Source organism: Lissotriton helveticus, chromosome 7, assembly GCF_964261635.1.
Source record: "Lissotriton helveticus chromosome 7, aLisHel1.1, whole genome shotgun sequence".
Lineage (NCBI taxonomy): Eukaryota > Metazoa > Chordata > Amphibia > Caudata > Salamandridae > Lissotriton > Lissotriton helveticus.
In genome coordinates, this window is record NC_136068.1 from 1,229,402,047 (window position 1) to 1,229,418,289 (window position 16,243).

At 47.1% G+C, this 16,243-nt stretch overlaps 1 protein-coding gene and 1 long non-coding RNA gene across 4 annotated transcripts in view; one reads left to right on the plus strand and one right to left on the minus strand.

Moving 5' to 3' along the window:
* STXBP4 (syntaxin binding protein 4) overlaps positions 1-16,243 on the minus strand; it is a 599,190-nt gene that overhangs the window by 334,566 nt on the left and 248,381 nt on the right. For all 3 annotated transcript variants that reach the window (XM_078654416.1, XM_078654418.1, XM_078654417.1), the window contains exon 9: positions 9,893-10,011. In XM_078654416.1, coding sequence (XP_078510542.1) covers positions 9,893-10,011 — 119 coding nt within the window. The remainder of the gene's footprint in view (positions 1-9,892; positions 10,012-16,243) is intronic.
* The window catches only part of LOC144770140 (uncharacterized), a 129,633-nt gene that overhangs the window by 92,165 nt on the left and 21,225 nt on the right, over positions 1-16,243 (plus strand). The gene's annotated exons all lie outside the window — the stretch shown is intronic.

A 16,243-nucleotide genomic window follows, 5' to 3' on the forward strand; every position in this document is an offset into this window, starting at 1 on the left:
AGATTCTTACATTTTCTCCCTGTAGACTGCCGGAAAACAGTCATCCATGCAGTTATAACATCACGCTTAGACTATGTTAATAGTCTATTTATTGGACTACCGGAATATTTGATGGCCAGGCTTCAGATTATTCAAAATGCGGCAGCCAGACTTATTAGAAATGTTCCGATAAGACATAGCATCTCCCCTCATTTGGTGAGTTTGCATTGGCTGCCGATAAAGAAAAGAGTCCTTTTTAAGACACTGATCTTGGTTCATCGGGCTTTGCACGATGTCGGCCCAAAGCATTTGAAAGCTAGAATTCAGAGGCACATGCAACCAAGGACACTACGTTCCAATCATCAGAACTTCCTGAAGGTCCCCAGATTCTCAAAAGTTAGGATGGGTGGGTGGGCTTTTTCAGTACGTGCCGCTTCGCTCTGGAAGTCGATGCCTGAAGAGCTAAGGAAAAATCCTCTGGAATCGGCCTTTAGAAAAGCTCTGAAAACATGGTTGTTTTGTTTGGATTAGGTTGGTTTTTCCCGCTCTTTATGGGGTCTTTGGTCTCTGCAGTTGTGACTACCGCCGGGACACTTCCGTTGGAGGTAGCTGTGCGCTACATAAATGACTATATAATAATAATAATATATAAATGACTATATAATAAAGAAGAGGACATTACTACGGAGAGAATGTGGCCTAATGGATAGAGCGGTCGACCTCAAAGCTGATGAACAGAGTTTGAGTCTCGGCAAGGACGCTCAACATCCTGTGAGTCTGGGCAAATCACTTAATCTCTGGCGCCTATAAAAAGTTAATATGTCCATCTGTAACGCAACTGGTGCTTACTTAAAGTGTTCCGATATCTTTGGGACGAGGTCGCACTATGTAAAACAAAAAGCAAAAAATTCAAATAAAGAAAAACTTGTGAAACCCTAGACCATCCATCTGAATTACATTTCTCCTATACAGTAGTTAATTAGGTGTGGTACATCTAAAGGGCATGACTTGTGAAGAACCTTCTGGATGATCAATGAGGTGGGGAATATCTTGTTCCTTAACCTTTCTTACTTTAAGTATGAGCCTACAAGTCCCTGTATGTAACTAGATATTGGCACGTAAAAATCCCAGAACAAACCAGTAAATGCTGCACTGGAACTGGAACTTCAAGTCGCAAGAAAAAATCATAAGCAACTGATATGCAGGGAAAAACCCAGCAGAGGGAAAAGGATTGACAATATGTTTATTCGATAATGAGCAAGCCCAACCAGGCCGATTTATAGAGGCACATCAAAAACAAACCATGCCAGGAAGTTATAAGGAGCAAGGTCATCAATGAAGCCACGTGGTCATGGCATGTAAAAAAGCTATATGTAATTGACCAACCAAGAGTCCTACCACTCGAACATTCAGACCCCGCTGACGACTCAAAGAGCTATGTCCCCTTATATACAATCAATAGCATTCAAAAAGCACTACGTAAAACACAATCTTCAGGTGCACCTGGCCCAAATGGCCTTCCGGCCAAACTGTTTAAAGAAAATTTTGCACTGGAACCTCCAATACTTTCCCCATTGTTTACCATCTGCTCAAACTCCATCAAGGGCCTGAAAGCTGGAGAGGTTCAATACTGTATCAAATTTTTAAAAAAGGGCGATAGACAGAACCCCATCAACTACCGCCTGATAGCTTTTTGGGATATTGAGGCCAAGATCAACGCAGCAGCACTTCTAAATGATCTAGAGACTTGGGCAACAACAAATACAAAAATTCCTTTCAGTCAAACAGGCTTTAGACCCAATTCCTCCACACTGGATAACATAATCACTCTATCTTATCTTGTCCACCAGGCATATAGCCGGAAATCATCAGCTCTTTACGCATGGTTCGTGGACTATTCATCCGCATTTGACCTGGTGAACAGAGGTATTTTATGGAGAGAACTCCAGGTGTGGGGTGATTCCAAGTAGCCTGCTTAATGCCATTATATCACTATATTCACCAACTTGGGTGACGGTCAAGTTGTCAGACACTGCGTTAACCAGGAAGATCACATTTTTTTTTCTTTTTTGTGATTTAAAAACACAACCAAAACACAAAAGGGGACTCAAACAAATATAAAACATTCCACATTTCGTGATGAATAATCCTCAATAAACATGCACCCAACATTACAATATAGAGTCCCTCTTCATCGTGACACGATGCCGTCAACTCCCACAATCCTCGGCATTCCGGTTATACATCTGGCTCTGAATTCCCTATCAAGCTCCCTTCATGTCCCCTTTAATAAACCACAACTCCCATCCCCCCACCCCTGCTGCTGGCGCTACTACCTCAGGAAAAAGTGTTGAGAATGTACTACCCTCTTGTGCAATAGTTATATGGGTCATCTAATTGTCTATACTAAAAGTTCCCATAACCTTCCATGTTATGGAGATCCCCCCCCCACGCTAACTCCTCCCAACCCTGGAAGTGTCATTTACGCCTGCTCCTCCCCCGCTGATGCTCCTGAATCTGAATCAGCATCCGCATCTACCATCCGGAGTTCCGCTACCAGAGCCTCCCACTCCCTTGCCGGTTCTAACGCTCTATCACTATGGGCTCTATGCGCCTGTTGCATCCTGAGTGAGCTCTGGCTGCCCGCCCACAGTAGCAGCACAGCCTTCCACCTAACATAGGGCCCGATTACGATTGCGGGGAATCCGCATCCTCCGGGCCGGCGGAAGCCACCGCCGGCCCGGAGGATGCGGATTCACCGCTGCGTTCAGAGAAATGACCCCCCGCCAGATTAGGATGGCGGGGGGGGTCATCTGCGGATGGCAAGACCGTCTGCCGCTTTTCCGCCGCGAGACCGCGGCGGAAAAGCTCTAATATGGTGGCGGTGTCTATTAGACACCGCCAGCCATATTAGGATTTGCTTAGGGATATGCCTTTCCGCGGCGACAATGCCGCCACGAAAAGGCATACGGTCTTTTGTTTGGGGGCCCGTTGCGGGCCCCCAGGGTGAAGGGGGAGGTGGGGGTGCACATGGGGGGTACCTATGGTACCCCCCTGCATTTGCATGCATGAAGCGGCAGGCACCGCGCGGTGCCTGCCGCTTTGTGCATGCAAATGCACTGCTTGCATTTTTTACATTGCGGTGGGTGCTGCTTCAAGCAGCACCCGCCGCAATGTTAAACATACAGCCACCCTGGGGGTCACATCCTAATTTGCACGGAGGGACCGCCGCTGCCCCTGCGGACGGTCCCTCTACCTCTGGGGTGGTGGACGGACGCAGGTCCGTCCGCCATCCTAATAGGGCCCATGGCTAGGGCCAGCCGCTGCCTTCCAATGCGACGTTATTTCCTTCTTGGCCAAGATGAGGCCTAAATCCAGTAACTTACTAGTTATCTTATTTTTACTAGTACGTGGGACCCAGTGCCAGAGGCACACCCCCTTGTCCACATCGATCTGCACTCTGTTAGCCTGCAAAGTGACCCCGTCACCTCCACCCAGTATGTGCCCAGCTGTGGGCAAGACCACAGCGTGTGGACAAGATCCGCTCCTTCAGCCCGGCATCGGGGGCAGTACGCTGTAGTACCGCGGAAGTATTGATTAATTTTAGCTGGGGTAAGCTACGCCCTATGTAACACGAATAATTGGATCAGCTGGAACCTAGCATTCCTAGTGCCCTTCCATGCCCTCCGAAGAATTTGTGACCAGGCTGCATCCGGGATAACCTTCCCTAAATCCGCCGCCCACTGCTCCCGCAATCTCTGCAGCGGTGCAAGTCCATCTCCCGACATTCGTTTGTACAAGCATGTAATCGCCTTGTGCGTGCCCGCTGCCATCACCACATATTGGCATGCTCCGCTGACCGGGGGTTCAGAGAACCCAACACCCAATATTTCTGTAGAGCAGCACTCAAAGCCGCATGCAATAGGAAGTGACCACGCGGAAGCCCAAATGACTCCTGTAGCGCACTATACATCAAGAGTGCTCCGTCGGCATACAGGTCGCCCACCATCTGCAGACCCATCTCCTCCCAGTCCGCCAGTCCAGACCAGTCGCCACCGTGCGGCAACGCTGTACACATGCCCAGTGGTATCTCGTGCGCATATGGTCTCAGCACCACAATCCTGCTATGGTACAGCTTCCAGCAATATCGCAGGGTACTCTCCGCCATGGACAAGTCAGCCAGTCTCAGTTTCTGCTGCAAAATTACAAAGGACAAGACATGCCTCGGCACGTCAGGTACGGTCTCCCTCACCGGTCCTCGAAACTCCAGCGCCACCGCCTGGGTGAGAACCTGGAACTGCGCGGCCAGGTAGTATAATGCAAAATCTGGAGAGGCAAGGCCCCCCTCCTCTCGCGACCTCATCAGCGTTTCCAAGGCTACTCTACGCCGACCTGTTCCCCAGATAAAACTACTCACTGCCGAGCGGAGGCGTCGGAAAAATGCCGCTGGTATCCGTATCGGTAAAGTTCTGAAAAAATACAATAGGCGAGGAAGCGCCACCATTTTCAGGAGCGCGACTCGTCCCATTACGGACAAAGGCAGAGACCCCCAGAACCGCATGCTACCTCTCAAGCCCCTCATTTCCCTCTCGATATTACCTTCGAAGAGATCCGCCTGTGTATGGTACACCCGTGTTCCTAAATAAGGAAGGCACCATGGTTCCCACGCCAGCTCGGGCGGTAACATCGGCGGGCTGCATGTACTAGACACTGGGAAAACACAGGTCTTGGCCCAGTTAACCCGCAGGCCCGAAATGTCCCCGAAGCGATCAAGAAGATTCCGTGCCCCGCTCAGGGCATCCTCCAAAAACATAAGAAGGTCATCCGCATAAAGCGAAATATGGTGTTCGCGGCCTCTGAGCTGAAGGCGCCGGTACGCATCTCCCAGCCTCGTGCGCGCAGCTAACAGCTCCATCGCAAGAGCGAACAACAACGGGGAGAGCGGGAAGCCCTGTCTAGTGCCCCGTCTCACCGGATAGGAGGAAGAAACAGCTCTCCCCACTCGAACTCTAGCAGTAGCTGACGAATACAATATTTTAGTCCAGCCCGGCCCCAGGCCCGAACGCCGACATCACCGAAATCAGGTAGGGCCATTCCAGGCTTTCAAACGCCTTAGCGATGTCGACCGAGAGAACCAGTGCTCCCTCGCTCCCCCCGCCCCCCCCCGTCGAGGATCCCAAGCAGCCTACGAATGCTACTGGCAGTATTGCGCGGCGGGATAAAGCCCGCCTGGTCTGTATGCACCAGTCGCGTCATCAATGGAAGGAGTCTAGAGGCTCAGTATTTTGTAATCCGTAGTGAGCATGGAAAGAGGCCTATACGCAGCAGGGTCGGTTGGCTGCTTCCCAGGCTTAAGAAGTGGTACAATAATGGCCTCCCTAGTCGACCCCGGCAATCTCCCCATCTTCCGAGCCTCCCGGTACACCAGCAATAGTCTTGGTGCCAGTAGGTCAACGTACGTTGAATAGAATTAGATAGGCAAGCCGTCGCTCCCAGGTGTTTTATTGCGCGCCAATTGCTTAATTGCACAGCGGATCTCGGCCAATGTAATTTCCTGCCCCAGAGCCTCTGCCTCATCCTCCTCTATTGTAGGTAACTCCAAATCCTCCAAGAATGCCTGGGACCCCATCTCGTCAGGTCATAGGCGGCTGGTGTAAAGGTCCGCATAGAAGGAGCGGAACAACTCATTGATCCGCTGCTGATCATGCTCCACCCGACCAGCAGGGGAGGCCAGCACCAGGATAGGCACGCACCAAGGGGCGGGGTCCGCAACCCAAGCCAACAAGGTGCCCACCTTGTCCCGCTCCGCATGCGCTCGGGCTACGAACGCCTTATAATCAAAGCATCGGAGCCGCTCCACTCCCCCCACCACCACCTCCCTTCGAACCAGTACGTCAGCACGCGTCCCAGTGCCATCAGAGTGAGCCTTCTCAGCCTCACGCAGGGCCAGCTCAGCTTGTTCGATCTCCTGTAGGAGCAGCTTCCTAATTAACCAGGAAGATCAATACCAACCAAGGGCGAAAGCAAGGGTGTGTCCTTGCTCCAATGCCTTTTAACTTACACAAGGCGGACATGTCCTGAGCACTTAACAACACTAATCTAATCCCTCCAAAAATAGGCAAAACCAAGATCACAATACTGCAGTACGCGGATGACATTGTTCTGCACGAAAATTCAAAAATAGGAAGACAGAGAGCATTACATTCTCTTCACTTATACAACATTGCAAACAAGATGGTAGTAAATGTCTCCAAAGCAAAGGTGTTATACTTCAGAAGGACTTCTGGGTCCCTTAAAAATCTCAGGAGCCAAATCCTACAATTACTTGGGCACATGGTTTTCTGCAAATTGCGTGCCTACAACACACATACGCCACTTAAATGATAAGGCACCATTAATCACCACTAAACTCTGCCAATTACATACAGCCCTTGAAAGCCCCACCTCATCCTCAATGAGAGAAGTGCTCAGGGCCATAGTATCATCTGCAATCACTTACGGCAGCAAGGCCTTTCAGGGCCAACTCATTAAAATTATCAAAGAATTACATCTAGAAGTCTACAAAAGAGTGTTCAAATTGCCTTATTACACCAGGGGACATCTGGTAAGACACAAATTTGGAGGGCATTGAATGATCTAGCATAGGGTCCTTTCTAAAGTATTACTATAGATGCTCCACGGCGATTCCAGGCACCTTGAAATTTATTCAGCAAAATATATTCAAATATAAAAATAAACCATGGTCCACTTATCTAACGACGGCAGCAGCTACTCTTCAAATCGACTTGACCGTTCTAAATACCTCACTACTCACACACACTGCAGTAAAAAGCATATTGAAAAAACACATTAAAGTCCTTTTGAAGACCACGGACATGGAAAAATGTAAGTTTACACCGCCGCTAAGGGCCCAAGTGGCATCATACAACAACGACAGCCAAGTTGGCCTTCAGACACAATCGTATCTCAATTGCACAATCGGGAAAGCTTTCCTAACCCAAATCAGTAAGGATGCTGGCATTACAAATCAAAGACTTCAACCCAAATTGGCCACTGCTCTCCAAGATTGTCAAGTGCAGACTTTGTGGCTACAAATCTGAAACCTTTTTACACTTGCCGACGTTGCTCGATTCCCGGTGAACACTATTAAAGCCACTTTTTTTAATTCATGGCATAAGAACATGCAATGGACTGGATTTTTAGTACCATGGTTCCCCTTGAACTGGCAGGAATAGGCACATTTTAAAGCAGTGCAGGACCTTCTTAAAAACACAGAATAAAGCACAGAGATGACCGCAGATTGATAACTCCTAGTTCCTGCATTACGGACATTAGGCATTGCAAAGTCTGACCTCTTTGTAATTGAGTTTTAATATTTGTTATGTATTTAATCCAATTTGTAGTGGATTTAAACTATTTTTACTTCTCTCACATAAAAACTCAAACTGGTTCACCTATGATAAAAAGCCAAACTACCCTAAACTTAACTAAAGCTGCTTGTACACCTTGAGTTTTATTCTTAGGCACTACATGCCAGTTACACTAGGGGGTATTGCAAAGACCCACTGCTTTCTATTTGTACTTTGTATAAAATGTCTTTTAAATGTTTTATATTGTCATGGTTTTAAGTAATCTTCACAATAAACGTTGTATTGACTTGACCTGACTTGACTATTGGCCAATTATCCAGTACTCGTAAAGGGGCTCAAGCGACTGATTTCCTACTGACTGAAAGGGTGACTGGATGCACTGAAAGAGTGGTGGTGTATCTCCCAACATCCAGTCTGCAGCATAATACTATAGGTGGAGTTAATTAGATGGCAGAAAGATGGAGATTGGAGCTGAAAGCCAGCAGTCCTTGCAGTATTGACATGTGCAATAGAGAGCAGGCAAATGCATGCACAAGAACTAAAATGCACCATGAATGCATTGGCATTAGCTTGCATCAGTGAGACAACCAGATTGGAATTTCTTTCTTGTTATTTTTCTCAATAAATGTGGCCTACTTGTTATATGGGAGGACAAAGCCTTAATCTTCAGGAACCGTGCCACACAAATACCGACCGCGCAAGAGGTGCGCAAGACATAATAACTGTTTTCACAATGGGGGCCCTGTCCTTCTTGTCAAGAGACTGAAATTGCTAGCTTGGAACTAGGCTTCTTCTAAAACTCTTGAGACTGCATGAGAACGTGATCCTCAATTTGAAGTGAATGTTTTGGTGGTGAAGTGGACACAGTCACCATACCTCATTTTCCATTGCAGGACAGTGCCTTCAATAACAGGGATTCAAAAGCACATTTGCTAGGACTGAAAATGCCTCCTGGAAGAATGTTCATGTTGGTTCAGGTACAATCAACATCAGTACTGGGACACTATCTGGGTCAACCTCTTGCAAGAAGGTGTTTGAAAGAATGGATTAGCTGCCTCACTGATGAACCTCTGGAAGCTTGAGGAGTGGGGCCAGGAACTGTGTCTCAGGCAGGTGCTGGAGATCTGAACATAAACATCTGTAAAAGTAAAATGCATGTTCACCCAGGCGGATATCTATGCACTGAATAACAGAGGTCTATTGTTACCCAACTCAATGGTACTCACGTTATCAACCTCAAAAGCATGAAAGGCTGAGTGGATCCGCAGGGATTTGAACCTGTGACCATGAGGTCAAACACAGGACCCTACATTGGATGCATTAGTCCACTAAGTCACCAGACCTGGTCCGAATAGTGGAGATGCAGGAATTGATGGCCCTAAAGCTACTGGCAAATGGTTGGACTAATTCAACAACAGCTCGTACAGAGGCTGGTTCAGCTACTTACTGGAGTTGAGGAGGGCCTGAATTTAAGGTTAAATTAAGATCGGAACTGTCAAGAGTAATGAAGGAATAATTGATGTAATAATAACTGTTATGTTTAAATTGTGTTTAATTTATATAGTGCAAGATAATAGATTATTCTCCTGCCTCCCAAGAGCTAGAATTACTTGTAAAGTTCAAAATGTATTAATTAATATAGGCCAAAGCATTTTTGGTTTTGAGCAGGATGGCTGTTTCTGTGCTTTTCTCGGTTTGATGACCATTATGCTGCTCTCCTTCAGCCAGGCAGAAAGGGACTACCTATGCAGAAGAAACTTTTCACTTTCTACTACGTCAAGACTTGAGGCAGTTATGCAATGGGCGAGTCTCTGAAACTAGAACTTAAGACTGGTGGTGGGCTCCATTTTCGTTTCTAGATTAGGAACTTGGGCACCTGTACACTCAACTTGATGCCACACTGCAACCTTGAGACCCTAGGTTCCCATGTGGTTATGGGGCTCGCATTTTACCCACCACGCAGACAATGAGTATATTCACATAAACCAAGTTCCTATCTGTTTAGTGTGGTCTAGCCAAATATAAAATCTTTTTCTGTTCTTTGAGACACATTTCCACTGCCTCATAAATGTACACGAATTTCATTAAAGACCTTAATGAAATGCATTATATTTCCCACGATTAAGGTTTATACCAGTAAACTCATTCACATAACTTGTAAAATGCTCCGATACCTTCGGGTCTAGCTAGCGCTATATAAAACTCATAAATGGATAATAAATATGATTGTACTTTACTGCTCTTTTCTTTCTGAACTTGTGCAAGATGAATGTGCAGTATGGCAAATATCAGGATGCCTTGTGTTCTTCAAACGACTTAAAAAGTAAACTTAGACAATGATTTCTTTAGTGTGAGCGAGAAAATAAATAGGATGCTGAATTTATTTCCAAGATTAAACGCTTCAGATACGGCATTACAGAAAACTTAATTGTGCTTCAAATTGATCGTGCATAATACATAGTGGTGTCGAAAATACTCCATCAACAGTCAAAATGGCGCCTACAGTGCAATATAGAACCTGCAAAGCATAGAAAAAACTTCACCTGAGAGGAGGTAGGCTCTAGCAAATTATTAATTTCATGGGCGGCAGACATCGGTCCTGGGCTAAGTCCTGCTTCGTCCAGTTGCAAGTGGAATACACTGCGGGCAGCCTTCACAAAGTCTGAAGAACACAATGCATTAAAAAAAATAAACAACAAATATAGATAGATAAGCCACTGTTGCCCCATCATAGAAAATATGCAAAACATTTTCAACCAACAATATTTTATCTTTTTGGAAGCTCTCCTGAACTCTCTTGCACTCAATGCATTAAAAGCTGAGATTGGATGGTAACCCATGGCAGCACACTTGCTGCAGGGAATAATAAACCACTCTCCTGTTTCCATGGAAGAGGCGGCCACACTTCATACATTTATGTTCTTATTGAGTGAAAGGGTCTTCAGCCCTGCCAGCATTCCCATGGCAACTAAAGATGCAGGTCAGTGACCATAGAGCAAAGGTGGTGTAATTCTGCAAACAAGCCAACAGTTATCTAGTGGATTTTCTGGTCCGTGAGCTATGTTGAGGATAATTAGAAGCCTCGAAGATGAAGAGTGATGTCCTTTGTGTTTAGCCGCAATCCTCTCCCCAAATTGGACTACGAGTCAACAACTGCCCATGTCCAAATTCGGTTGCATGCTGAAGGGTTTCTTCAAATGGAGGCAGTAGAGTAAGCAGAGTCTGAGGGCCCCACTGGGAGAAATCAGGGAAATTAAATTATGCAAGGAGGCCAAATAATTCTCCACTAGCAAAAGCGCTGAGCTCAGATGTGAGCTTGGAAGTGTAGAGAGGCAGTACTCTTACGGAATTAATTTACACTGGGGCTGCAGTGCCACAAAGGCTGAAATACAATGTAATGGAACACACATAAGAGACAATTTGCTAATGTTTAAACTACTAAGGCGCAATTTCAGGTACCGGCATTAAGGAGATGCAAGGATTCAAAGCCTAGGAAGTAAAGAGGAGGATGAAAATATAGAGACATCATCCACCTTCGTGTAAACCGTCCAGAAGGCAAATAATGGAGAACACAACTGCATTTAAGAGATATGATATGCAACTTAGTTTATTTTCACAAAAGGGGAAATTTAGAGTGTGTTTGAGAAGAAACCGGCTCAAAGATCCGCATTCCTTAAAGGTCGGAGCATCCACAGAGGTACTCTTGGGATTTGGCATGACTGCAAACCACAGCATCGGGCATCTCAAGATCAGCAAACTGCACAGCGCAATCCAAGGAGGGCCACCTGCATTGCAGCATTTGTGATACTAGCGGGCCCCTAACACCTGGGCCAGCCCAGCAAGACACTTTTTATGCCAAGTAGGACTCCGACAGCCCCACCACCTGCCGGCTCAGATTCCTTACTTACACTAGGGGTTCGAAGTTGTGGTGAGTGGCACCCTACCAATCACCGTTACAGTTGTCCACTTGAGAAGAGAATGAACACTACCCGTTATCCACCGGGCCAGATCCTGCCTGATCAACTGTTGGTGAAAGGGCTGCGGCCCACAAGACACAGATACCAGAGCGTGACCCCACCCACTTATTGTTGCCAGACATGATAGTCACATCCATACTACAACCTATCGACCAGGGGCCTACAGTGAGTGCCATTGCCTCTTCTCACACACGATCGGCACAGAAGGAGACTGCCAGGCACACTCCCCAAGCCTCACTCACTGCAATATGGCCCAGACCTAGGTTAGCATTCTTAAGAGGGACAAAGCGCCTCCGGAAACTCTCAAGGCTGGTGTAGAGATGTTGTCATACCATACCTCTAACCAGCATTTCTCGAAGGCCCTTTTCTCCTTCCTCTCACCCAGCATACGCTCAGTAACTACCCATCTTTCCAGTCCCCACTGTCGGAGGGTCAAGTCTCAAAACAGAAGTTCCAATATCCACAGAAATAGAAGCATGAGTCTTTCCTCCCCCTTGTGATATGGCCTCTCCCTACTATAGGTAATAAGCAGAAGGAGAAGACAATATCCCCAGGGAGTGAAGAGACGAGGCAGGACCACCATGGATCAACCAGGCCACTCAAAGGAATAGAAGGTACGGTCCTGAGAATAGTTTTCCTGCTGTAAAGAGATGAGAACAGAGGGAAGAGGTTAAACAGACTTGCTAGGTAAACACAAAAACATCTAGACCCCTAAACAACATCAGGATCTGGGTTGTGAGTCCCCACATACTCACTAGGTAATGACTGGAAGATCTCGTAAATAGCCTCGTAATAAAAAATAAAAAGGTAATCAACTAAATTCTCTCTTGAATTAGAGTATTTCTCAAGCAGGGAGTAGGTGGCCCAAGTGTCAGTCTGAAGTGTAGGCAAACGTCTGCCTATGCCAAGTATTCCAAAGGGTGTGCTGATACCAAGTCTTTGGGATGCCTCAATCCAGTCACCACTATTTAATAAACGCGGAGCTCCTTACAAACTCTAATTGGTGGACCGGGACCCAAAGGGACTAGACACCTTGGTGAGAATTCGCTTGGGTGGTTGGAGGACCGAGAATAAAAAAAAACCTCTATTACCCCATAGAGTTAAAACGCGACTCGGAAGTGGAGTCCAAAAGTAAATGTAAGAAATGAACAAAAAAAGAAGCAGCGCATCCACGCGCTTCAAGAAAAGAAGCAGAGGAAAGAATGCTCATATATCTGCTTACAAAGATCAGAGCCGCTCCTTCCTCACTCAACAGCGCGATTAAATAAGAAGCGCTAATCCGAAGTGAAAGAATGCAGTTAGCAGGGGCACCGCGCGACTCAGAAGACTCGCGTTCAGCTCACAATCGCCAGGAAACCAAAGCCAGCCACATCATGACTTCCAAATAAGCATGGGCGGATTTTGCGGATCCACGATTCGCGGATTTGCGTATTCACGGATCGTGGATCCGCAAAATCCGCGGATTTTGCGGATCGGCGGATTTGGGGCGGGGCTTCCGTGCCAGGATCATCGTGCCAGATTGAACCCTGCCCTTCATATTTATTCAAGAAGACGCCACCGTTTTGTGCCATACCTCTACTCAACTGGAGTACTTCCTACTAGATAATCAGTAAGTGCTACCTCGTTGGGTAGATGTATAGTGCTTTTACTACACTGCAGCTGCCTAAAGTGCCAGAGAGTTGTCTACAGCGACCAGGTGTGTGTTACTATGCAATCGCGCCGAAGGGCGCAGGGGTCCCGTGAGTGAGCTGTCATAGTGGGTAAATGGCGGGAAGACGGTGCACACCACGAGTGTGTGGGCGGGGCCAAACGGACGGGGCTTCCATGCGAGTGCACATGCCTCTTGTGTGCATTAAAGGTGAGAGACCGATCAGAGCCGCAGATAAAGATACAGAAGCTCCTGGCCAGCGCAGCTTGAAGAGGTGTCATGAGAAACAGAACTCATTATTGGGTGGGAAGAACCCATTGTCTGTATGCTGGCTGCAGGCTTAAACTGAACACACCTGCATGCGAGTTTGTTTACCTTTTCCTGAAACCTGACAACTGCGCCTTATTCGCCTACCTCGGAGCCCCAGAAGCAGACCGAACAACCTTCTCTCGTTATATGGATGTTGTCGTATTTATTATATACTTCTTGCATATCCCTTAGGCGCAGGGGTCCCGTGAGTGATCTGTCATAGTGGGTAAATGGCGGGAAGACGGTGCACACCACGAGTGTGTGGGCGGGGCCAAACGGACGGGGCTTCCATGCGAGTGCACATGCCTCTTGTGTGCATTAAAGGTGAGAGACCGATCAGAGCCGCAGATAAAGATACAGAAGCTCCTGGCCACAGGAACAGCACGAGGATTGCGCTCGTGAAACTCAAGGATGCAAAGGCCTCTGTCCAGCATCACAGCTGATTTGCTATGGTATATTAGGGAAGAAGGCACATCTGCCTAGCCTTGACAACGCTCACGATTGTTTTTGGGCCAATGAATGAGTCACTGAATTTAAGCTTCAACTAGGGCACATGCTTAATCGATATCTGAAAGTGCCTGCGGTTGAGGTTTAATTTTTGTGCCAGGACCGTCGTGCCAGAATGAACCCTGCCCTTCATATTTATTTAAGAAGACGCCACCGTTTTGTGCCTGTTGTAACTAATTTACGATGGCGCCGGCAAGCTGCCAGCGCCATCCTAAAATAGCTACTAAATTAGCTTCAACAGGAAGCTCTAATAGATAAAATAAAGCAGGCGCTCGATGACCTGCTTTATCTTATCTATTAGAGCTTCCTGTTGAAGCTAATTTAGTAACTATCTTAGGATGGCGCTGGCAGCTTGCCGGCGCCATCGTAAATTAGTTACAACAGGCCAGCAAGGCTTGAACTTTTGCCCCCGGAATCCGCCGCTCGCGGATTGCGAATTTTCGGTAAATTTGCGAGAGTTCGCGGATCGCGGATTTACCGAAAATTCGCAAAATCCGCGAGCGTAGCGGATTTTGCGCTCATGCTTACTTCCAAATATATATCACACGACGACGGGCATAAAATGAATTCAGTGCGCCCCTGCGCTCGGACAGTTTACACGGGACTGGAGGGCAGAAACAAAGAAAAAATGTACAGCGCTGAAGGCTTATATGCTGACACAATCAGGTGACCTCTACCAGTGCAGTATGGGAAGACACACAACCCAACCTCCATACTAAGGCATTATGGGAGAGGTAGTTCTAGGTTTCCAGGTAATGAAAGGTTACAAGATACTTGTCCTCTAACACCCACCCGATGAACACAGCAACCAGGCGGAACGTCCTGGTGCGTTACTTTCAGCTGAATATTTGCGCATCCCTAACAAACTGTGAACCATGTCCAATCAGGCGCAACAACTAGTATTTACAGAGGTGGTAGCAGGGAAAATGCCCAAAATGCACACAAAACACCCCACCCCACAAGCAGAATCAGCTGTGGAGTCAATGTAGAAAGAACGTTCCACCCTCTGGCTCTCTATGGCCAACTGTGGAAGAGGCCTCTATTAACAATGCAGTTGACATCCTCTCAATCCGTTCCAACATTGTACAACGCAGGAAGCGGTTCCTAGCCCACGGACCATGTTTTAAAAAGCTAGAAATTAGTTCTGGACTCCTGGACCCAGTCATCATGGTGATCATGCATAGCGCCAAAACCCTGGAATATGATGGCCTATTCTCTTATCCATTTTTGCGTTTTTTTTATATAGTGCATAACTACCCATCCGGGCCTCCCAGCGCTAAAGACAACACATCTGCCAGTTTACTAGCTGCACCTAAAAGGAAGTGACAATAAGAATAAAATAGAGGAGTTTTTTCAGAAGTTTCCTAAAACTGGATTCGGAATGGTTCATTCTGATGACAATGGGGGAGTGTGTACCAAAGTTTGGGGGCAAGGAAAGCTAAAGGAAGGACCCCCGGCCCGCACAATGTCTTGTTAACCCTAGGGGCTGTCAGCAACCTTAGATTTACGGACTGCACAGACCTCCCGAGAATATAAGGCTTGATTAATCGCTGTATGAGCGGTGGGCCTTTCCTAGTCCAATGGGAGAGGCACAGTGGCTTATAGTGGATTCTTTTCTGCACCGGAATCCAGTGCTGGGCTACTAAAGTCAGTGCATCGGATAGGTGTTTTGGGATTTTTAGAACAATCCGAGCTGCAGCATTCTGGCCAACTTGCTGTCTTTTTATCACAGACTTGGGGCTTCCCAGATAAAACGAGTTTCCATAATCTAGATGGGAGTTAATCAGTTCCTTCCCAAGCTGTCCTGGAGGAGGGTGATAGCCAATGTAGCAAATTTCCTTGAAGTTATAAGAATTCCAAAGCAGGTCCGACAACTTTCCTGGCCTGGGTTTCCATGGAGAGTTTATTATTCACCCAGAATCCCGGGCTTTTGAGTGGTAGAGCGTGTTGGGGCAGTTCTCCAAGGAGGTAAGGCCGAGAAAGTACAGTCCACCATGAAAGGCTGTTTCCAATGACTAGTACTTCCATCTTTTCACCGCAGAGTGTCATCTGCCTAGGAGACTAGTGTCATCTGCCTAGGACACACGTTCGAGACCTTGTGCTCACACAATCTCAGCCAAAAGAAGCACATGTAGATTAAATAATGTGGGGCTGAGGGAGGAGCCCTGTAAAATCCAGCATTTTATGGGGTGATTGGCGGAGAAAAGGGCTTCTTCGCAGACCCAGAGGCTCGTATTTTCTAGGAAGGCTACCGGCCATTTTAGTGCAGCCTTGGCGATTCCGGCTTCCTCTATCCTCAAAACCATGCTCAGGTCTAGCATTATCATAACTACTGAGCTGCCTTGGTCCAGGATTGACCCCAGTTCCTCTGGGGCTGCTAGAAGGGCAGTCTTGGTGCTGCTGCCCGCTGGTCTACAGCTAGTTTGGGTGGGATGGAGAATAGCTTCTGTTAA